Consider the following 23,819-nt stretch of genomic DNA (forward strand, 5'->3'; position numbering starts at 1 on the left):
ATATATATATATATACATCAATCAGAATTGATAAAAATTACTTAAAAAAAGAAAAAAAAACTAAATAATAAAATAATTACCAAAAAAATATATATACAGGTAAAAAAAAAAGAAAAAAAATTGGAGAAAAAAATGCATTTATCATGAACATCCTAGCCTATTATTAAATTTAATTTTTAATATTCTCAAAAACTCTTGTTTCCTGCTGAATAAACAAACAATTTTGTTTAATTAATACAATTATTAATAATTTCGTTTTGATTAAGCATATGTTGAAAACACAAGGTACAGAAAAAATCAGAACAAGTTGTCATAAAATGCAATTCTGAAAGAATAAAAACTGTATCAACTTCAAACATATTTTCAACGCATGTGTTTTGATAGTATAGATAAAGTTTAATTAACTTTTAATTAACAATTTGAATAATTTGATTTGCCATTTTTTCAAATATTTTTTTAAAAAACTATTTTTTTTTATCATAATTGATAAACAGTATCAATTTTTTTTTCTTCAAATTATATAAATAGTTTCTACAACAACTAACTTTTCTTTTATAACAGATTCTGCAAAACTAAATAGAATATTACGTTTTAAGTATTTTGAATATTATAGAAAATTAAAACCATACAATTTAATTTTACATTATAATATAAGAAATGTGCACTTAAGACAACACTTTTTGACTGGTATTTTCGAGTAATGTCACAATTAAATTATTAAAATTTGTAAGTATTTTTATAACAACTTTTTATCATCAGAGTAAAATAATGTTCTCAAATTTAAAACTTTTCTCAAGAATAAACAATTCATCCTGTTGCCCTCCACACATATAAATTAATGCATTATTTTACTATCAGTGTAAAATCATAATGAAAAAATTTAAAGTTCTCCTAAGAACATTGCTAATGAAAGTTTGAAGCAATAAGTACCTTCATATAAGCCACTTTCTAGCAAGCTTCCACTTCTTTCCAAGGCTATAAACTCATCCACAGTTAAAAATGTATAGTCCACACCACTTATTTCTCCTACCCGAGGAGTACGAGTGGTACCTGCAAATTGTAATCAAATAATAAAATGTAATTTCATAAGAAAAAACTTGTCTTTAACAATCTAGTTATACTTATTAAACTTTTTCTTAAAGCGGGTACAACAAGTAGACCAGTATGAGTAGATTCACGATGTTTAGCGCTAGGACTGGGCGATGTAAAGATTTTGGCATTGCGATGTCTCGGTACAATAATGTTTTATATTTAGTACTGCGTAAATTCGCAATTAGTAAGTTGCATTTATTATTAAAATAAACGCACCATTTTTTTAATAATTATTTCTCAATATTTAAATACTTTGTTTACAAAACAGCAGTTTAAAAACATCAAACGGCTAGATTAATTGTAAAAAAAATCAATAGCATTAGCACACACGCACAATTAAAAGAAAATCCTTCAGTAACTAAGAGATTCAACAGCACTTAGATTCTCAATCACATTCGGATTTATCATGTCAACAAAACGATGAGTCACGATGTAAAAAAGACAGGGAAAGATAACGTTGATGACCACAGCTATCACTGTGGAAGAATGCACTTACAGATGAAAATGCTCTTCGAGCGAGTTTGCAGACAGAGATGTACTATCGGGAACAATGCTCAACATCGCGCGTGTAGACATTGATGTCAATGATACATCGGGAAATATCATACACATCTCAGTAAATCACAATTTCTGATGCTTCTGAAATTTGCCAATCCAAATATTGGATCGGCGATGATTGCAAAGAATCATATTTTCCTATGTATCGGTTTATTGGCCAGTGCTACTAAGCACAGTAATCAATAGGTCGAAAAGAAAAGTATAACAGATTTAAGTAGGGTTGGGGTTTTGGACGTCCTACACTGGTTTTGGACAGGACACATGGGTTTCACTGTCTGAAACTGAATAAAACTGTCCTAAACTGTCTTAAAGTGTCCAAAACCTTGAACTTTGGTAAAGAAAAAATTCTATAGGTGTAACCATTGCATACATAATAATTACACGCATTAATAAAATTTGATATTTGTTATACAATTTACTTTAACTTATTAAAGGAACATAATATAATATAGTAGGAAAAGGTTCATAATTTTTGAAGCTCCACAATTCATTGAACAACAAAAGTGAATATCTAATCCTTTAAATATAAATATGCTTTTAATACTGATAAATAATGTCTTTGCATAATGATAAATAATGCAATATAAAAAATAATAATGATTTAAAATTTGTTTAAAAATTAACCTTTTATTTTTCACAATATTTTTTTAAAAATTTTTTATAAATTCTGCATCACAGGATGATAAAAAAGACATCTATTTTTAAAAAAATTGTTTTTAAACATAAATATATCAGTTTAAATTGGAAATACAAAATAACTGAAAAATGTATTAACAGTTTTGAAGGGCATAACATCAGTTTCAGTTACTGACACTGGTGATGTATCATCACTATGCGAAAAGAATCGAACATGAATGAAATAAAAGTATTCTAGAATAGCATTATAGATAAATAAACCTGTTAATGACTAATCAAGCACTTAGTCCCTAATAGCTTAACCTGTATGGCAAGGTCAAACTTCAGTTATGTACTATAGAATGAGAGGACCAATTGAACTTAATTACTGATTAATTTTCTTTTGTTTTATGTTTAAATTGAAGAGTCAAACAATATTAATAAAACAGTGTTTTCACTACAGCGCGAGAATCTTGCATATTTTTTTTCTTTTCTCGCAATAACAAATTATAAACGCGAGAAGTTCGTGCACTCTATTAATCAATTTCAAAATGCGCGAATTTTGAAAAAAATTTCGTCCTTTGCTATTTTGAATAAAATCCGTTTCACTTTTCTTCCTTGATCTTTCATTATTTTGAACATTGGTCCTTGTTATCTAGCTTCCCTATTTACCAGTATAGTCAGAACCGGAGCGAACAGCAGAAACCCTTTCAGAACACATTTCTCTGCAACCAGCAGTTCACTGTAGGTAAGGTTTCTTCATGTAAAACGTTTATATTTTTGTGCATGAATGTAAGATGGACTAATACCTTGTTAAGACGACATCTTCTACTCCGTAACGGACAAATGAAAATGAAAGAAACGTCGGTAGAAACGGTCAAAACAAAACAAATACGGATATTTTTCAGCCAAATAAATATAATAGCCGATGAAAAAGTAGATATAGAACATTTTCCATATGATGATGCAGCAAAAATATTCAATTAGAAGATGTTAAAAATTTATTATAATTAAAGAAATAATTTTTTTACAAGTCTATTCGTGTTTTTTTAATTTTTTGAAATCTCACCCTGTTTTTGAGAAAGGGTGAGAAATTCTCTCCCATTTTTTTCTGTAATGAAAACACTGTAAAACATTATACTTTTAAAAACAAATATTCTCTAGTAGATTAAAATATTAATATGTTATTAGTTCTATGTTTATTTTACCTTTTAAATATTGTTCAGATAAAATTGTGACATAATTTGAGTAAAAGGGTTTTGGACAGGACGGTTTAAACCGTGGATTAATACATTCTGTTCTAAACCTTACTATCCCTGGATTTAAGGCTTTAAATAATAAGCAATTGATATATTTCTCATTTTAGTTTTTTAATTAAAAAAAGCAGAAATATTATGCAGGAAAATAGACTAATAAAATAATATTAAATTTGGAAAAAGATTACAATATATTCAAATAAATTAAAAGATTTTTAAAAATTTAAAAGATACAACTTCTTCAAATTGAAACATTCTATAGAAAATTTATAATTTAAATATGAATGACATGATTTTTTATTTAGAGGAAGAAATAAATAAAAAAATGGAGATAAGGAGATAAAATGTACTTAGATAAATAATTTTTTGAGGAAAGAGTTGAAATTTAATAATCATTAAATAATCATCATCAAAAAATATATATATTATAAGGAATTTATTATCCTATTAAAAAAAAAAAAAAAAAAAAAAAAAAAAAAAAAAAAAAAAAANAAAAAAAAAAAAAAAAAAAAAGGAATGAGATAAAAATTTACAACTTGTTGAAGCTCAGAATTCTAACGTTTTAATCTCTCCAAATTTTAAAATTAGTCACAAAGGTGGTAAAGAGATGGAGCTACTAACTGAGAAAAACAATAATATGTGACGTTTAAAGCAGTTTCCATTTTCAGTAATAATGTGGTACAATCTAAGAAGAAATTTATTGGTTTTTAATCGGACTGATCTGACATACAATAGAAACCATTGTCTTATAGTGTTCTTGGTCCGCAGTGTTATCTGTAGATAAATTTTTTAAGTGAGAATAGAACATGGTTTCCTAAGAAGAATGTAGCAATGTACCTTTCAATCTCCAACTACTTTTCGGACACTGGTACATTGTTTAATATTATTTGTTCGAAATTACCTATAAATATATTATTATTCTGCATAAGCATACAACTTATTTTGTATATAAAACTATAAGTTAACTTAATTTGATTTAGCAATCTACTAACATTTTCTAAAAAAAGACAAAATTACCAATTACAAATACTGAAGAATACATAATTAGCTTAGTGAGAGTAGCAAAAGATGGATGGATACTTACAAGGAACAGTGCGTTGATATAAATTATCTCTAATGGTATTCTGTAGATCATGATCGACCGAGCCTTTTTGAAATCGGGTGTTCAGAAAATTACGCAAGTCTCTAGTCAAACAACCTACAATCAAAAGACACTTTATTAAGATATCTTTATTAATAAAAGCTAAAGCACTAAAACCATAGTCTATGTTAAATTATACCCTGTTTTTCTTTTTGACAAAATGCATTATTTACTGAAATACTATTAATAAAATAATTCTTTTTTAAAATATTCCAGAGACAAAAGATAATTATACTCCAGTGTGATAAATAGTCAGAATTTCATAAATGTCATTCTGAAGGTGCCAGCAATAGAATTTTTTTATTACCAACGCAATTAAATTCTGAATACAAAATTACACTTTTATCTTATAATATTAGCTTAATTAAAAATTTTCTACTCCATAATAATGTTTATAAGCATAAGGTTTTCCCAAAGATAAAGCTTTGAAAAGCATTCAATGAGATTTGTATTAACTGATTTTCTGAACAAACCTTAATTTGGATTGATTAGTTAATTACACTAAATTATCAATATAATAAAAACAGAAGCACAACTAGAAGAAGCATCAAACAACTCATATTTAGGGCATTCTTCTTTTACACAAAACTATGTGCATCATAGATTAAAAAATGCTTAAAGTTTTCACTTTTGTGATATAAGAATAATTCTAATTTTTATTATATGACAAAACAAAAACAAATAGTACTTTTATAATCAGATTTTCTTAATTGTAAATATTTCTTATATATGCACTAAAAATAACATTGTGTAATCTAAGGAATGGCAAGGAGAATTCGCAGAGGGGGAAAATATAGATAAACCAAAGTAGTTTATTAAAAAAGGGAAGATAACAATCTAGAATAGAATAAATATAATATAGAATAATCGCCAAGTCTTGGCATTTTAGAAACTAAAAAAAATAGTACAGAAAATGACCAACTCAAAGAGTATAATTTGTAGAAAAGGCAGGTACGAAAATGTTCTCCAAACTAATATACTAAATATCCATGAATTTAATTACTTTTTACACTAAGAGAAAAAAAAATGTGCGACAGATCTTGATACCTAATATGCTTCAAAATAATGTAGATTTATATCCATAATATTGATTTTTTCACATTTAGAAAAAAATTTAAATAGAAAATTTTCTTCCTTTTTCTGTACAGTGAAAAATTCTTGCACACAGAGACGATATAACAACTTGGTAAACCACTACATAACTTTTCGTAAAATTTTTACAAGTTCAAAAAACCATATGATACCTCAGCAATTATAGTGACTATGAACACGTACTAATGCTTTATCACCCAAATAAATATCAAGCTAACCTCAAAAAAATTCTGTATCAGTTTTAGAGTCAGGAATTTTTCTATAGCAGTGCCTATTCATGCAATCTACATATACCAAAACAAAAAAGGGAATTTGAACTTTGAAAATCTTTAAAAAAAAATAATAATATAATGGATAGGTTTCTTGTGGGGTTTCTAAGAATTAAACCCTTCAATTCGGTTCCCTATTGTGATTTGATTTTTTTCCCTTTTTATTATATATATCTTTGGGACCCCATATCTTTATTTCCATGCAGGCCACTGTCCAATAGTCGCCACAGTTTTGTGACAATTTTGGTGTAATTACAGATACAAAAATCCTCTCAATCTGCCAAAATAGTAACGAAGCTTTGGTGACAACCAGGCAGAGGCAAGCAAGGAACTGATGTGAAAATCTTGACTTTAATTAAAATTTACTTTAGTTATGAAAATACTCAAGAAATGTTAACAATGAAAAGATTTAGAGACGAATACCCACAACAAAATTTTGATCAAGTTTTAGCCATTTCCAGGAATTGGCACTCAAGAAAATGTAAATAATAAACAGAAAAAATAACTCGAAGAGTATAACTCGTAGCTACCTCCAGGCAAATCAAAACACATATATATTTTATTAATTTTTGCAAGTTCAAAAATATTTTGACACCTTGTTGATTGTAATGCACACAACAGGTACCGATATAGAAATATCTATTTAACAATACATTTGAGTTGCTTTACATAAGTACTAAACGGCCCCAGGCTGCTAACTGCCTCTGGGCAAAAATAATGCTGGGCCCTATAGAGCAACAAATTAATTCAATATACTTAATATACATTAAAGAAGCTTTGTGTCCTTCAAATATTTCAATCAAAGCAGGTTCACTTTACTCCAATAAACTGATTTCCATTCTAATGCAAATTAATTTGCATTAGAATAGAGAATGCATAGGAACTGTTTTGGTAGAAATATTAATTGTATAAAAATGAAAACAGTTGGAAAGTGAAGATTATAACAAAATCGTACAGAAGTAGTTTCTTACCAGATTTGACAGCTTTGATTTTCACAGAATTCCCGTTCCTGACACAGTGATTAAGAAAAGTAATGACATCCCTCTGGGTGTAACCTGCTACTTTCTGTCCTTCAATTTCCAACAGTACATCTCCCGTTGAGTAAGATCGATTTGCAGGTGGGACATAGCCAAAAAATGGAAATTCACCATTGTCCGAACCACCTTCTATCGTAAAGTCCAGAGAGCCATCGTTGCTAGATGTAAGGTAACTTTCGTAAACAGCAGAGCTCCAGTGTCCAATGCCATCAACATTCAATTTGTTGGGAGTGACCGGTCGTTGTGTACACGTCCTGAGCATGATCACTTAATGTACGAATTCATGATTACAATATTGATATGAATTTACATAACAAAACACAAATAGTATTGATGGTCACATTATGGCGACGGTTGAAATAAAATAATTACTGAGAAATTTACTAAGCCTAAGGGAATTTAATTCTAATAGCAATGGTATGCTTTAAATCGTTTATAAAATATCTTTTTAAACAAATGTGAAGATATTATAAACAAAATATTAAACAAACAAATGTTGTCCATGATCAGCCAACATCGAAATGTACTCCAACAACATACATACTTAACATAACTTGTTTATTTTGTTTTCCCTCATTTCCACTTCAAACAAGTGACAGTTCAAAACCTCGTACGTACTTTGACACGCAGGACTACGCGCAAGCGCAATTAATTGCAGTTTTGTTTTACTTTTTTAATGAAAAAATTACTTATTTTTTTGCAACATCACTAATTGATAAAAAGAAGAGAGTTAATAGCGCAACTTTTATATGAGTTTATTAGATTTGATATTCTTTTATTTAATTTATTTTTATAAACTGAAAAAGTTTTTTTTTTTTTTTTGCAATCTCAATTTTTTAACTAATTATCAAATTTAAACACTGTAGAATATCAGGCAAATTTCTATATCTTATAAAAATCATAACGAATGTCAACTTTTTGATTGAAATAAACAAAATCAATGAAAAATTTCGTATTAATTAAAGTTTATAAAAAAAATTACATAATCGTTATAAGATCTCGTGATTATTTTTTACTCATTTAAATTAAAATAAAGTCTGTTTTAAAAAAATTGTATAAAAAAAATCTTACTGTTAATAAATAAATAAGAGAATGACTTTTTGATTTCTGATCAGATTCTCTGCGCAACAAAGAATTTCGACATTTGTGTTCAACTGCTCAACGCTACATTGCGTTTGAGATGATCGAGAACTCAGAGAGAGGACAAATGGCGACTATGAATGAACACATAGTCTGGAATGAGCCACAAATAACTTCGATAACTCATCAAACAGATCGTCTTAAGACTTTATATCCTATGGTTAATGAAAATGAAACACCTCTTCCACGATCATGGAGCCCTAAAGATAAATTTACTTATATTGGCTTGTCCCAAAATAATTTAAGAGTGCACTACAAAGGTAGGAAAGTTTATTCAACTTCAGTTTTTCTCCCTTGTTTGAGTAATCATGTATTACGTATGTGAAACCCTCTTTGTGTATTTAACAGGTGATTGCTTATTCTTAAATGAATAGATTCTAATTAAAATAAGAATAATATTATCACGACGTACCTAACCTCTGGGATCGAAATGTGAATTGTTTAATTTGAAAAATTAGTTTAATTTTTTTAAATTAATAACAATGACATTTGTCCATTTGAATCATGATAAATATTGAAATAATATTCAACATCATAAAGTATATACTTTGAATAAATTTTTTATTTAAAATGTTTTTCAACCTTGAAATGAAATGTTTACTTGTTTGAGAATATTTACTTAGATCCACTAATTTTTATTGTCGTACGCATTAAAAACTTGAGATTAAAATCTGCAATATTACGTAATTTACAGTCATAATTTATTTAAATCAGATTATAATGTGTCAAAAGCTAAATATATAATGCGATAAGCTCTATGAAAGGAAGATCTACGTAAACAATAAATTCTGAGTAACGCTTTTTTCCGCAGTGCGATATTTTTATATACTTCGTATGACCCAATTAATTTTCATAGCATAAATATTTATTCTTGATAATTAAACTACTGCCTAATTTCCCAATTTAAACTACATAAATATTCATTAAAAGAAAAAAACTAGATTTCAGGAAATAAGCATTATGTCCGCGTATTGTTGATAATTATTGATTAGTATACTTTTTGGATTCAAACATTTCTTTTAATTTCATTCAATAAAAATATAAGATTCATGCAATTGTACCTTTTTAATTTTAAATGTTTTGTGTTAATATCTATTTTTTTATTATAATTATTTTTTCCTCTAAACTATGTATTATGAATTAATATACACAAAATATCTTCATTGTACTTACTTATGTTCCTTATAGTGTTTTCTTTCTCATTCTTTTATAATCTAAATTGGTGCAATGTCTTATAATATTTTTAGAAATATATTAAGGTGTTTTTAATCCCATTTATAATAGTGGCTATATTATGTTTTGTAAATATTTTAGACTGAAAATGTGAAAACCAGTTTCATATTTCCCTTTATTAAATAACATTAATTTTTAATCATCATAAAATTAAGTTTTGAAACATCTCAGTGTATATTTTTTTTATTTTGTCTATGAAGAAACAATGATTTAATCTTTATGTTTCGTATTATTAATGGAATTTATTAAAAAAAAAGTTTGGTACATGTTACTACATAATTTTATGTTTTAAAATCTAAGTTAAAGTTATAAATTTTTTTCCCCTAAAGTAATAAATCTATATTTTTTCTTCAAATTGTGTTGTTTAGCATTATGTATGTATTTTTATAACATTATTTAAGCATGTTAAATAATAATAGTAACTGAATTTAAGAGGAAATGAATCTATTAAATAATTGGTAGTAAAAATCTTTTTATTTTCTCTTTAAGTACAGGGGTCTGTTTAGAAGAAATTTGGATCCGTTAACGTACCTTTCACAAAATATCTTTTCATGAAAGCGGACCCTTCACAAAATATTTTAACTTAAAGATGGACCCTTCACAAAATTATTTTTCTTTTAATCTGACCCTTCACAAATTTGTTTATCTTCATTATTGTTTTGTTAATCGAATAAACCCTTCCCTGGGGGAAGAAAAAAAGGAGGTGGATGTAAACGATTAAGTTTTGTCTTCAGCAGACTCTTCTTTCATTATTCATCCGAAATTAATATTCTGCGTTCAGCAGTATAGGCTAAATACCAAATATATGTATGTTGTATCTCTAATTTAGAAGCAACAATTGCTGTTTATTTTTGAAATTTTTTTTTTTATTATAATTTTAGTGTTATGCCAGGGGTCTGTTTAGAAGAAATTTGGATCCGTTAACGTACCCTTCACAAAATATCTTTTCATAAAAACGGACCCTTCACAAAATACTGTAACTTAAAAATGGACCCTTCACAAAATGATTTTTCTTTTAATCGGTCCCTTCACAAATTTTTTTATCTTAATTATTGTTTTTTTAATCGAATGAACCCTTCCCAGGGCAGAAGACAAGAAAGATGGATGTAAACGAATTAAGTTTTGTCTTCGGCAGACGATTCTTCCCGAAATGAATATTCGGCGTTCAGCAGTATAGACTAAATACCAAATATTTGTATTTTGCATCGCTAATTTATTAGCTGCAATTGCTGTTTATTTTTAAAAAAAAAAAATTTTTAATTATAATTTTGCAGTGTTGAGCATAATCTTGTATGTCTTTACAATTAAAAAACTCATTGAAAAAGTTTTTTTGCAATAACGGACCCTATTTGCACAAATTCATAAAAGCGGACCCTGGTTGAAAGAATGTGAGTAATTTTTTCACAATTTCACGAAAACCGGACCCTTCACAAAATGTCTGGACAGACCCCTGTACGCATAATTTTGTATCTATTTACAATTTAAAAACTCCTTAAAAAAGTTTTTTGCAGTAACAGGACCATATTTGCTCGAATTCGTAAAAGCAGGACCCTGGTTGAAAGAATGTGACTTAATGTTTATTTTGTATTCACAAATTACAAGTAATTTTTTCACAATTTTACAAAAACCGGACCTTTCACAAAATAACTGGACAGACCCCAGAAGTATTTAAATATATTTTTTCTTTGATTTTTGATTTTCTCATTCAATATTATGTTTTAAAGCATTTTTGTATCATAATTTAAAAGAAAATATATCTGTTCAAATTGAAAAATTAAATGTGTTTTTTAAGTTTTTTCAATAATTTAATTTTTCTATATTTGGATTTTTCTTTACAAAATTCTGTTTACTTAAATATGTGTATTTTTATAACATATTATATTAACTCCTAAAAAAGTTGTAAAATTAAGAACATCAAGCTAATTTCAAATTTAAAAAGAAATTCAGAAATATATCCTACAATGAAACCTCCAGAAAAGGCACCTCTGTTTATGACCACTTTTGGGGGGCAAAGAATTTTTTCCATGGAAAACCTTTAGGAGAGACCATCAAAATCTCTCCCAGCGACTGTGCAAACCTCCACGCCAAATGCCGAAAAGGTCAAGTAAAGAAACGCGAAAAAATATAATAATTAAAAGCGGGGTTGGAGTTTTTGTTGACAAAAAGGGGTTTTTGCCAGGACAGTGGCAAAAACCAAATTATCTAAATTGCTGATTAAATATTATTACAAAATACTTGAAACAAATTTAAATCAATCATAAGGAATAATAATTTTGATACACTACATGAAAAAATTATTTTTAACATATTAATAATTAATATAAAGGCAATAATTTTTAAAAGATTGAAAGTTTTTGACCTCTTTTCATTTTAGAATCCTTAAATAAATGGTTTTTTACAAATAAATAAATATTATTATTTGTATAATATTATTATTTATTATAAAAAATTATTATTTGTACAGTAATTAACTTCACATCTTGATAGATATTTTATGCTTTAAATTATAGTTATATTAATTTAAAACAAGTTCATTTCACTGGAAAAAAGAGAATAATCGCAAATTTTCCAATCAATAATGCTTTAAACTACTAAAGCGATATATTATGATTTAATTATGGAATAATAATTTTGTTAATTTTTTTATGATTATTTTTATTTGTAGTATATATTTCAATTTTAGGAATAATTTTTTATCAAAAATGTGTTTTTGTCCTCTCATCTCGGAAAATATAGGTTTTTGCCACTTTTTGCCAATTTGCTTGGCAAAAACCTGTTTTTGCCAGGACGGTTTTTACTGGTATTTACCATGGTTTTTTCCACCTGCGGCAAAATCTTGTCAACCCTGATTAAAAGTATTAACAAAGCAAATACGTAAATTCAAAATATCTCTGAGTGGTTCTTATTTAGAGAGCTCTTTTTAACTATCTCATTGAGAGATTGTTAGTCATAACCTCGACTCTTGTTCCAGTGTGAGTGTACAAAGATGATGTTATCAATGATTTATTTTTAGAGTTAAAAGTTAAATTAGAAAAAAAAAGTTAATTTAAAAAATAAAACTAAGCATCTCTACCAAACAAACCTTTTATTTTTTGAAGTTAATTCTTTTTATGATATAAAACTGAATGCAAACATAAAGGTTCATTTATTTAGAATAGTTCTTTAAATTATAATTGGTAAATTTGTTTTTACACATAATTATATTAATAGGGATCATTTTTATTGACTCCAAATATTATTCATTGATCTAGTTTTCATGTTGCCAATAAGAGGGGTATTTCTGCACTAAGAAAATGACACTGAGTAAAATTAAAATTGCTTGGGAAAAACTTTGAAGTCAATGAAGTTAGCCTCTAATGACGACCAACCTCCATTAGCGGCCATTTTACTGTGGGACAGAAAGTGGTCGCTCCCGAGAGATTTCACTGTTTGTATATATGTGCTGATTTTGTTATGTATCCAGTACCCGTTTCTTTTTTTTTTTTCTTTTTTTTTTCATTCATTNTTTTTTCTTTTTTTTTCCTCGCCAACATCTGCGATAATAATTTTCAATATGGGATTTGGATTGCACTTGTGCATGCAAATAATGATCTGAAGAGTGGGGGGGGGGGGCAAAGTTTCAACATAATACTTTCATGTTTAATTTAGTTTAGTTTAAGTGTGATTTTCTGATGAGTGTTTTAAAATTAAGAAATTACCTGGTTGTCTGGTAGTGGATTTTTATCTTAACATTAAAGTGATACGAATAAAAAAAATTTTTAGCCTGTGTTTATTTTAAGTTTAAGTGCGTATGCCAAGATTGATATAAATTTAAGGTGTTTTGAAAGAAAGAAATCGGATACACTGAACTTCTCCTTTATCACCTCTGAAAATGCCGGTGCTGTTGCTCATTTTATGTTACCTGGTATGCACTGTGAATCTAAGCAGTAGAGACAAACGAACGGCATTACCCAAACCACACTGCCGCAGACTGGTTCCTAGGGTAGGCCACACTCAGACATCATACAGCAGAGATCAGCACATGGAGAGAAGCATCCATGACTTGAAACCTCGCTACCATGCAAACCCGTCACCATTTGCTTTGCAGTCAGACATACTGATTGCCGGGACATCTGACGATCATAATATTTTATATAGATCTGCCATTTTTTTATTGGTGAAATGCATGTTTGATGTTGAGAAATGACTGTTATACCAGGAACTTCAATTTTAGTTGAGCTGCAATATTTGATTCTATTTTCAGTTGTTCTAAATGTGATACATTTTCACTTAGAGTAGAAGGTTTAAAAGTTTATATTTTTATAAACCTTCAGTGTAAAGAAAATCTTCAAACAAAAGGTGCAGATGCATTACAAATTTGTTCCAAAACATTTGAGATATTTAAATTTTGATTTTATTAAAAATGTATTGTTAAAAAGATAATGAGTTTTTTTCTCTCTCTTATAAGTGTTTAATTCTGTGTGATCTTTTATTTGTTTTTATATAAAGTTAAAAAAGTTGTATACTTTTTATTCTCTGGCTATGTCAATAAATTATTAAATAAAAATTTCCTTTTAGGATCTGGTAAAAACCATAAAGATGCTGCTAGTGTGCGTGCTACACATCCAATCCCTGCTGCTTGTGGTTTATATTATTTTGAAGTGAAGATAGTTAGCAAGGGTCGAGATGGGTATAAATTTTTCCATTTAATCTTTACATTGCATTATTTATTTATTTTTATTTATATGTTCTATAAATATAAGAATTAAATCTCTTTTGGCAGTAAACTTGATTCTCATTTCAATATTTTTCTGTTTATATCAGTATTTTGCTCTTGTAACAAATGCCCTAAAAAATGACTGACTTGAAAATTTAATTTTCAATTAAAAAAACTAGACAGAGTTACAAATGTACAGTTGGTTGCATTTTGCTTCAAATATGAGTTTCTTCTCACAAAGTTTTGTAATTAGTTACCAAGTTCCTCAGCTGATATTGGTGCTAACTGAAAAAACTTTTAAATAATATTTTCAAAACAATAATCATTTGCAGCAGTGATGTAATGCAATTTGAGGACAAAATTAACTGATGCCTGCAGTGGTATCTGATGAACTTAATTATTTATTTTGAAAATAAATGTCTGAACAGAATATAGTAATCCACACAGTTTTGTACCTTTTACCATTTTCTATGTCATCAACTCTGTTTTTTAAAGGAAGAATGAATTGTAAATTATCCATTTTTAAAATGCAACATATTATGCAGGGTTAGCATTAACTATAAAATATTTAGCAAAAAACCTATCTTTATGATTAAATGATTTGTGATGGGTTTATTTTTACAGTAAAATAATTTGTGATGGGTAGATTAATGGTCCTGAATTTCTTTATTTTCCCGAGTATATCTTATGTTTGTAATATTCTATATTTGTTATACTTTATGTGTGTATGTAATATTTGTAATATCCTATTTATGTCCTGTTATTTAGTGCATTTCTATGTAATTATGTTACCTAAATCTACAATATATTTTTGATAAATTTCATTATTTTTTTCATAATACTTTTATAATAATTATTTTAGATTAATTCATTTCTATTTAATTACTAAATTTGTATTTAAATTTATATAATATTTTATGATTATAAAATTAATACCTACATTTGATTGCCAGAAAAATTCCTTTTTATTTAGTGTTTTCTATTCTTTAATTTTAATTTAATTCTCTTAATGTTGCTTTTTTTAATTGCTGGATTTTTAAATGGTATGTTAGCTTTATAAAAATTAAGTGATATATAAGTGTACACTGTGAAAAGCTAAAAAAGTTTAAAACTTTATTAATGATAACAAAATTAGTATCACATTTTATAACATTTGAAAAACTTTTTTAATTTTGTAAACTGAGTGGGAACGTGTTCAAAACTGAGTTACTTTTGTAAATATGATGTGAAAATTATTGGTGGTGTTTTGTCTTTTCGTCATTAAAAAATATCACAGAAACTGAAATTTTTTAAATAAACTTTTATTTTTCAGAACTTTTTTATGCCTTATTATAAAATATTCCTGAATAGTTGAATTTTACCATAAAGCATTTATTTTAGTTCTAACCCTGCTGGAAGTTCTAGTGTTGTAAAGTTACTTTAAAGAAGACATTCTAATAACAGAAACAGAATTTAATCCCCCTGAGCGTCAGCCCCAGATTTGTCTGAATCTCCAGATACTGAATGAAAAGACCTGTTTACTTATGTATTGTATCAGGAAAATTTAAGAGCAATTTTACTCAGAGGCTTAACCTATGGGACTTGTAATAATTATTTATGTCCTTATTTCCTTTCATATATATACATGTATGTGTGTATATGTATATAAAAAGAAAGGTACAGTGTTATAAATTTAAAAGTTCAATTGGTAGGTTTCTATAAACTTTTTTTAACTTTTTTTTTATCAGTTTTGTTCTTAAATTGATCCAAGTTACAATTTGAATTTTAGTCAGTTATGTTAAAACTAAGTCTCCAATATGCAAAACTTATAAATTAAAACAAAATTAATAATAATAATTGCATGATGTAAGGATTTCAACAAATCTATTACAAAATTCCTTGACTAGATGAACGCTCTCAAATAAAATAAACAATAAAAGAAAATATTAGGATAAAGTGAAAATTGTCTCTTAAGCTCAAAACTATAATTTCTACTTTAATATTAATTAGTCATTAGTTATATATTTATACTTTAGTATATATTTTTACACTGCTGGTCATTATAATTGCTATCCCAAATTTCATAATATTTATTGGACATATACTTTATTATTGAAAGAGTAATTGATGAAATTTATTGAAAATTAAAACTTATAGATTGTAAGAAATCATTACAAAATTGCCATGTCTGGCAGAAATAGCAGCATATATCTGTCCTGGGAGTTTAACAGAGAGTATATAGTATTTTCGAGAACCCTAGTCAATACAGCTTCGTAGACTGAGCCTCAACGAACTCGTTTGCTGAGCAACCATTGACTACATCTTTTCAATTGTTCAAAGATCAGGAGAATGTGGTAACTATGGTAAATGATATATCTTGCATCAGGGAAAGTCAGAATAGTATAAACAATATGCTTTGTCTTTCTGAAAAAATAGCTTTAGAGAGGCCTTTTAAGGTCTGGTGCCAATTCATTAACCGAAGTGATTGGTGAGTAGTGGGGATCCAATCGCTTAGTAACCATTGATTACATATCTTCAATTGGTCAAAAATACGAATAATATGCTGGAGCAATTCGTTGTATACTGTCTGTTTTAAATCAAAAGAGAGGACAGTATAAGCAATGCATGGTTGTGCAGTGTTTGCAGAAAGCTAGCTTTAGAGTGGCCTTTAATGTAGGGTATAATTTATAGGCCTTAATATTAGTTGTAAAGATTGGTGTTAAAATTGCAAGAATGCCAAAAAAAAAAGTGATTGACCGACATATCACTGGCACCAAATACCATCACTGTAGATGAGGAACATGGAGCTAATTTACTTTGTGTGCAACTTTGAACTATATTAGTTTAATTTCTCATAATTTGCTTTCTGTTTTATTTTATCTTTTTTTTTATTTTCTCTACTTTATTATTTTTAAATTTTGATCTCAATATTTCTTACAGTTATATGGGAGTTGGTCTTTCTGCTCAAGGAGTAAATATGAATAGACTTCCAGGTATTTATATTTTCCACTTTTGTTTACAATATTTTTCATGAAGTTTGCTCTTAATTTCTTTTTTTTTTCTTATTTGTATTACTTTAAAATTTAAATGAATGGAAGTAAAATAAATACAGTTGAAAATCTTGAAATGTGGAGCTTTGCACTGAAGAATTTTATATTATATAGATCATTTCACATATTAAATTTACCTGCGAAACAAGGCAATATTGTATGTCCAAAACAGTTCAATATTAATGCTTTATAATAATTTCTATTTACAAATACGTTGAAACGCAAAAGTATGCATTTAAGTAGTTTGTATTTTGCCATGTAAAATTAGATACTTTAAAATGATATAAAAAATTGCATACCCTACAATTCAAAATTTTTTAGACTATTATTAAAAAAATAATAAATACTTATTTAAATTCATCTTTGCATGGAGTTAGTTATCTTTGGAGAAAAAAATTTTTTATAGTTGTGTTCAAAAATTTTTCAATTTGTTTAAAAAGTTCTTGAGATAAGGCGAAAACTCAAAAAGTAAAATTAACATTAAGGGGTCCTAACTTTGAATTACTTTCCTGACCAAGCTATGGGGGTCAGAAATCTGAATCTATAAAATAGAAAAAAAAGTACATTTATTAAAAAAAAATATATGTTTTGTGTCTGCTTTCATAACTTAAAATATTGTCTACACTTATTATTTAGCATATTTGAGGTCACCTCCTTGGACCTTTAAGATTGAATCCTAGAATGCAAAGATCCGATTATTCGATCAAAAATAATTCTAGGTGGTCCATTTTTTCTGTATTTTTTTAAAAATCTCGTACTGTACATCTAATAAAGTGAAATGTGGTGAAGAAAATGAGTATGCTGCAGTAGTTGTTGACATTTTTGTGAATCAATTATGATATGGTAGATGTACAACGCTATATGTTCATCAATCATTAATTGAAAATAACAACAATTACTGCTTGGCTGTGATTATCTTTCACAGAATTGAAGGTTAATTGACTTCTAGTTTATATTCCAGTAAACATGAATATATAAAACTATTTACTTTTCAAAGAGAATTGAAGTTAGTTAATAGATCTGTGCTTCTGTATTCAAATTACTTTTTAATTTTAAGGTTTTCTTTTGTGTACAAGAAAATTTTCTCCTTTTCATTCCAAACTTATATTGCTTAGGCTGGGACAAACATTCATATGGTTACCATGGTGATGATGGACATAGCTTCTGCTCTAGTGGTACTGGTCAACCCTATGGGCCTACTTTTACTACTGGGGATGTGATTGGTTGTGGTGTGAATCTCATTGACAACACGTGCTTTTATACAAAAAATGGTCATCATTTAGGCATTGCTTTTACTGATCTTCCGGTAATTATTTAAAATTTTATGTTAGCTTAGAAATTTAATTACAGTAGGGAACCGATTATCCGGAACGATCGGGACCATCGCTATTCTGGATAACTGATTTTCCGGTTTTCTGAATCGCTACAAAAAGACGTTTTTTTTATTGTTAAACCCAACTAAAAAAAAAATATTTGGTGATAATCTTAAAAAGAAGAAAAAACGTTGAAGTAATACACTAATGATTATTTCCAAAATGATTGTAAGGTAAACATCTTTCAAAAAAGAAAGAAAAATCCTAAAATTTTATGAGGGAAAAAAAATTATTATTTTATTTTTTTTAAATGGCGGGAAAATGCATCGAATTTTGTTCCGGTTTTCTGAATTCCGGATAATGGGTTCCGTACGGTATTATGCTTTAGGTATTATTTAATTTTTTGAGTAAATCTGCTTATATGTTAGCATTTAAGTAGACAAGTGGTATTTTAAATTTTTTAATTAGAATTTTTTAATTTAAATCTTAATAATTAAAAAGTACTGTGACACACAAAATGAAAAAAAAAATATGCTTGTTTTGTTTTAAAATTTCTAAAACAGTTAAATAAAAATTTTGCTTATAAAAGTTTTGCCATTTATTATCATAAAGTCTGAAAAAGGGTTCCCGCTGGTTTGGGAGAACAAGGAAAACCTGGAATTGTCAGGGAATTTTATTTTATCTCTAAGAAGCAGGAAATAGTCAGGGAAAGTTGCAATTTTATACTAAAACTTACATCAAACGTGAAAAATAACAAGTCTTAGAATTCTCAGTATTATTAGTCAGTTATTGAGATTGGGGTTAAATAACTTTAACATCTGTTGCAATTATTTGTTAAAATGTAACATTTTAGTTAGACTGACATATTTCCATCCTCATTCAATGATATTTTTTTGCTCGCAAAATCTGATATTTGACAGTACAACTAAAAAAATTAATTTTTTCTGGTGAAAAATTCCAGGGTATAGATAAAATATGGTCTGGATTTTTTGTTGAAATTAGCTTTATATACCTGAAAAGATCAGTGAATTTTTTTTCTTCTGAAATTGAGTTGGAACCCTGCTTGGATTTAAATATAAGTAAAGGATGAAAGCTAAATGTGGTATAAATTAAAAAGACACACAAACTTTGCTATTATAGTTTTTTCTTTTTTTTAAAATTAGAATTTTTCAAATATTTGTATTAGTTTTATTAATAAATAGGTTTACTAATTTCATAATATGTGCTTGCTTTTTCTTTCTATAGCCAAATCTTTATCCCACTGTTGGTCTTCAAACACCTGGGGAAGTAGTAGATGCTAATTTTGGGCAGTCTCCTTTTGTCTTTGATATAGAAGATATGATGAAAGTAATTAAACATTAATTTTCTTGTAAATTTTTATTTTACTTGTTTTCATACGGTTTTTAATTATGTTTCAAAACTTGAAACAAAATATTTTTCAGTTATCTTGGAAAGCAATCTTTATAAACCTTTTTTTTTTAGAGTATCAATTGTTTTGCATTTAATTATTTTCTTTATATAATTAATCTGTTGAAAATAGGAAAATTTGATTGTTTGTGAAAAAATTTTTGGTAAAATTTAAATCATTTTTTTCAGCTGCATTCTGAATATTAAATTAAAATTTTTAAATTGTACTCATCAAATTGTGTTTTTTTCCTTGTTTCATTGCCTACTATAAGAATATTTCTTTCAATTTTACAATAACTATGTTTATAAAAGTAAAATGAACATAGTTAGGTATTTTGTTTCATACATTTATCAAAATTAAAAAAGTACATGTCATACGATTTTGGATAATTTAAATACATAACCAATACATTACTATAATGATACAATTTACAAAAAAATCATAAGTCTTATAGAATAGATAAAAATTTTATTTTTGTTGGTAATATAATGACTTTTTTATAATAATAACTGAAGTCAAATAAATAAACCTAATTATTGTGCAAAAATTTCTAGTCCCAAATGTTGTGACATTGTTCTAATTGCATCTAATTTCTTGGGACAATAAATTGTAATTATATTTCATTTTATACCATAATCTGTATAACGTTAGTTGTATAACATTGTTGAAAATAACTTCAAGAAAATTTTTAGGTCTAATTTTTGAATCAATAATGAAGTTTTGTTAATACTGAATTTTATTTTTTGAAATTATAGTTGCATCACATTAAAGTTGATGCTTTATTCATTATTTTGTTTTCAAAGTTTTTGTTGGAAGGGTCATAGTAAGTTATCCTGATTTTTCTGATAAAAATATTTTGTCCTGATCCTCCTGATTTTGTGTGTCAGAACATCTCATTTTCTTCATATACAAATGCAGATATTGAAATAATCCATTTTAAGAATAAAAAGAATTGGATTTTTGATCCAACATCTTTTTATTTCAATTTAAAATGTTTGTAGAAATCTTAAGAATTTGATAATTTAAATTTAAGGATTGTTATCTAATTGTGTGTGTGATTCAGGCATAGCTGCCAACTCTGTTGGATTTACCCATAAACTACAGGATTTTGTCACTTTCTCCTGGTCCACTGGTTTAATAAAAAATACGCTTTTTGTAAATTTTAGAAAACTCTCTAAAATTGAGTATGTTTCCCTATTGAAATAGAATAAAAAATCCCTATTGAAATAGAATTTTCACACAATTTATTGGTTGCTTAAATAGTTGAACTAGTAATACTAATAGAAAATGAAGCTAGTCTTATTTATAGTAATCATCAGTTTAAAGCTTTTTTTTCCCCTAAAATTTCCAGTTTATTTTTATTCAGAGTTCCCTTTTTAAATTTATTATAAGCACTTATATATCAACAATAAATTAGCTGTCTGTTTCTATGTAAAATTATGCATTAACATAATAAGAAACATTTCAAGTTAATTTAATGTCAATCATTAAAGGGATAATATTGTTGACCATTTATAGCTATTAGTGTAATAAAGTTTTTGTATTTTGATAACAATAAAAATTCTCTATATGTAAAATATTTAGTACATTATGCAAAAGTTATAATGAAATTTATATTTCGTAAAATCTACTGGAATTTGTCCTATCCGTGCTATGTTTAGAGACATAGCCTTACCCTTTTCTTACAAGATTCATTGTTTCAAACTTTTTATGGGACTTATGTCATTTTGTGATAAAGAAACTTAATCAACATTTTTAACCTACCCAATTTTTATGGTTCGGAATTCTGGGGTCATATGCTCTTTTATTATTGTCAGCAAATGCAGAAACAAATCTTGTTAGGTGGAATTCTGTAGTATCTAGATTATTAGTTACTCTCCTTTATCTGATTTTTAAAATGATATCTGCCATACAACTATACAGTAATCGTAGAATTTTTAAATTATGAGTTCAGGGATTATCCGCTTAATTACTTTTGTACAGCAATGTAACATTGCACATTCACTTTGTTTTCATTCCATTATTATTTAATGCCTGCTATAAAATAATTCAATTCTGGAAGTCTTTTGCTCTATAACAAATTTTATTAAACTTTGTTAAGAGGGGGGATTTTAACTAGTTGTTACTGGTTACTTTTTTTATTGTGAGTTCTATAAAATTCATCTATATTTATAATAATCTTTACCTACTGTGAGTTGTGCAGTGCTTCGTCTAAAGCGATTTTGAAATTAAAAATGGGATTTTTTTATTTTATGGGAATGTATTATGGTATTTCATTCATTCTATCTTATTAAGAGTTCAATTTGGTCTATGGAAAATGGACAGTCAAAACTGTTTTAAGTAACTTTTTTTCTCTCATAAAAATAGCGCAGGTTTGCTTTTTAGAATAAAATTAGAATTGGGTGAAATAAGATTGTTTATTTTCTATTCATGCGTGTCTAATCACAATTCCAGATAAGGTTTGAAGCAATGAAAGCATGCGACGAAGCATGAAACTAAAAACTTTTAACAGTAGCTATCTGATTCAGTGAAAAATAAGTGATATTTTATTTACGCTGTATTCTTGCATTTTGACAATTAAACCAATACTGACTTGTAGATTTATTTATCAAATTTATTTTGAGCTTGAGAAATTAATTTTTTTTTATTCTATAGAAATGGAGGTGACAAGATTTGCCCTTTTCTAATTTCAAACAAAATATTAAAAAAGTTTTATTTTAAATAAAACTTTTTAATCTCTTTCTTACATTGCCTTCATAACACCATATTTAAAAGCTTTGAGTGCAATCATGCAAGCTGTGCTAACAATTTTGAGACCTTATATACATTTGCAGCTAGAAATAAGATTGTTAACATATTGCTAATATCGATGTACTTTAGTAAAATTTTCCATTCCATGTGATTTTTATATGGTGATGTAAGAAAGAAATATTTTATTACTTACAGAAAGACCCACTTGAAACAAAATCTCAGATTTTGAGAAAAGAGTTTTTTCTTCTGTTCAAAGTTATAAATGTATTAAAATCTACTTTTTAAGCAAGAAATTCTTTTCTTGTTTCAAATTCTTTTCAGTTTTATTTTAGAAGAATGAAGTAATATTATAAATAATGATACATTACTAATTATTGTTAAAAAAAAGTTTTGCTTTAGAAATAGTCAAATCATTTTTTAAAGTAAATCCAACTACTGGGCAACCTTTGGACAACGAGGCAGTAAAATTAAAGCAAATTGATTAAAAGAAAAGTTAAAAGTTTTAAGCGAAAGAATTCAAAATAAATATGTTCATGTTTTTGAGAACATCATATTCATGTTTTAACACAATTTGCAAATGTGTTTATTCTTTCTAAGTTAACTGCAAATTTGGATAATCATTTTCATGTTTCAAATGATCCTTGCTGAAAATGGGTGCTACTGTTTATTTAAATAGATACAATTGTGCCCATTGGATATCAAATAACAGTGTAGGGCTCTATTATTATGTAATAATAAATGATGCTTGTTTACCAGAGTTCTAATACCCATGAATTTAATAAAAATGAAGGAAAATGGTAGCAAATTCTTGCTATCTTTTTTTTTTCTTTTTTTCATTTGTATCTAGGCTTGTTAAAAAAAATTTAAGTTTTTTTATTATTTTCCCTCATTTTGTAGGAATTGAAGAGGCGCACAAGACTTACCATAGAACGTTTTCCTGTAATTGATAAACAGGGAGAGTGGCAGACTACATTACACAGGTAGATTTGCTAATAAAATTTATTTTCTGGTGGTAGTTTTTCTAAAAGACTATTTAAAAAAAAAAAATTTTCACAACCTAACAGTTAAAATATACATTAAACATTAATTCAAGCAGAACTACATTTTGTATGTGAACTTAGATGCCATTATTTATCCTTCATAACTAAGCACAATACTTATGAAATAATGCATATTTTATTGTAAGAAT

The 23,819-nt window shown here is 27.1% G+C and overlaps 2 protein-coding genes across 5 annotated transcripts in view; one reads left to right on the top strand and one right to left on the bottom strand.

The window, feature by feature from the left end:
- Positions 1 to 8,147, bottom strand: part of LOC107451520 (membrane-associated guanylate kinase, WW and PDZ domain-containing protein 1) — a 41,143-nt gene extending 32,996 nt beyond the window's left edge. For 3 of the 4 annotated variants that reach the window (XM_071177774.1, XM_071177773.1, XM_071177771.1), the window contains exons 1-4: positions 7,605 to 7,626; positions 6,995 to 7,327; positions 4,606 to 4,719; positions 931 to 1,050 (exon numbers count right to left, since the gene is read on the bottom strand). In XM_071177774.1, coding sequence (XP_071033875.1) covers positions 931 to 1,050; positions 4,606 to 4,719; positions 6,995 to 7,327; positions 7,605 to 7,611 — 574 coding nt within the window. In that variant the 5' untranslated portion in view covers positions 7,612 to 7,626. Of the gene's footprint in view, positions 1 to 930; positions 1,051 to 4,605; positions 4,720 to 6,994; positions 7,328 to 7,604; positions 7,627 to 8,131 lie in introns of those variants that run through there. The other variant, XM_071177772.1, reaches the window with a different exon arrangement.
- Positions 8,119 to 23,819, top strand: part of LOC107451519 (Ran-binding protein M) — a gene marked incomplete at its 5' end in the record, with an annotated part of 36,267 nt that continues 20,566 nt past the window's right edge. Inside the window, 6 exon segments of the mRNA XM_043039516.1 lie at positions 8,119 to 8,460; positions 13,991 to 14,102; positions 17,049 to 17,101; positions 18,274 to 18,464; positions 19,717 to 19,818; positions 23,528 to 23,610. Of these exon segments, the coding sequence (XP_042895450.1) occupies positions 8,241 to 8,460; positions 13,991 to 14,102; positions 17,049 to 17,101; positions 18,274 to 18,464; positions 19,717 to 19,818; positions 23,528 to 23,610 (761 nt within the window).

The sequence above is a fragment of the Parasteatoda tepidariorum genome, chromosome 2 (assembly GCF_043381705.1).
Source record: "Parasteatoda tepidariorum isolate YZ-2023 chromosome 2, CAS_Ptep_4.0, whole genome shotgun sequence".
Taxonomy (NCBI): domain Eukaryota; kingdom Metazoa; phylum Arthropoda; class Arachnida; order Araneae; family Theridiidae; genus Parasteatoda; species Parasteatoda tepidariorum.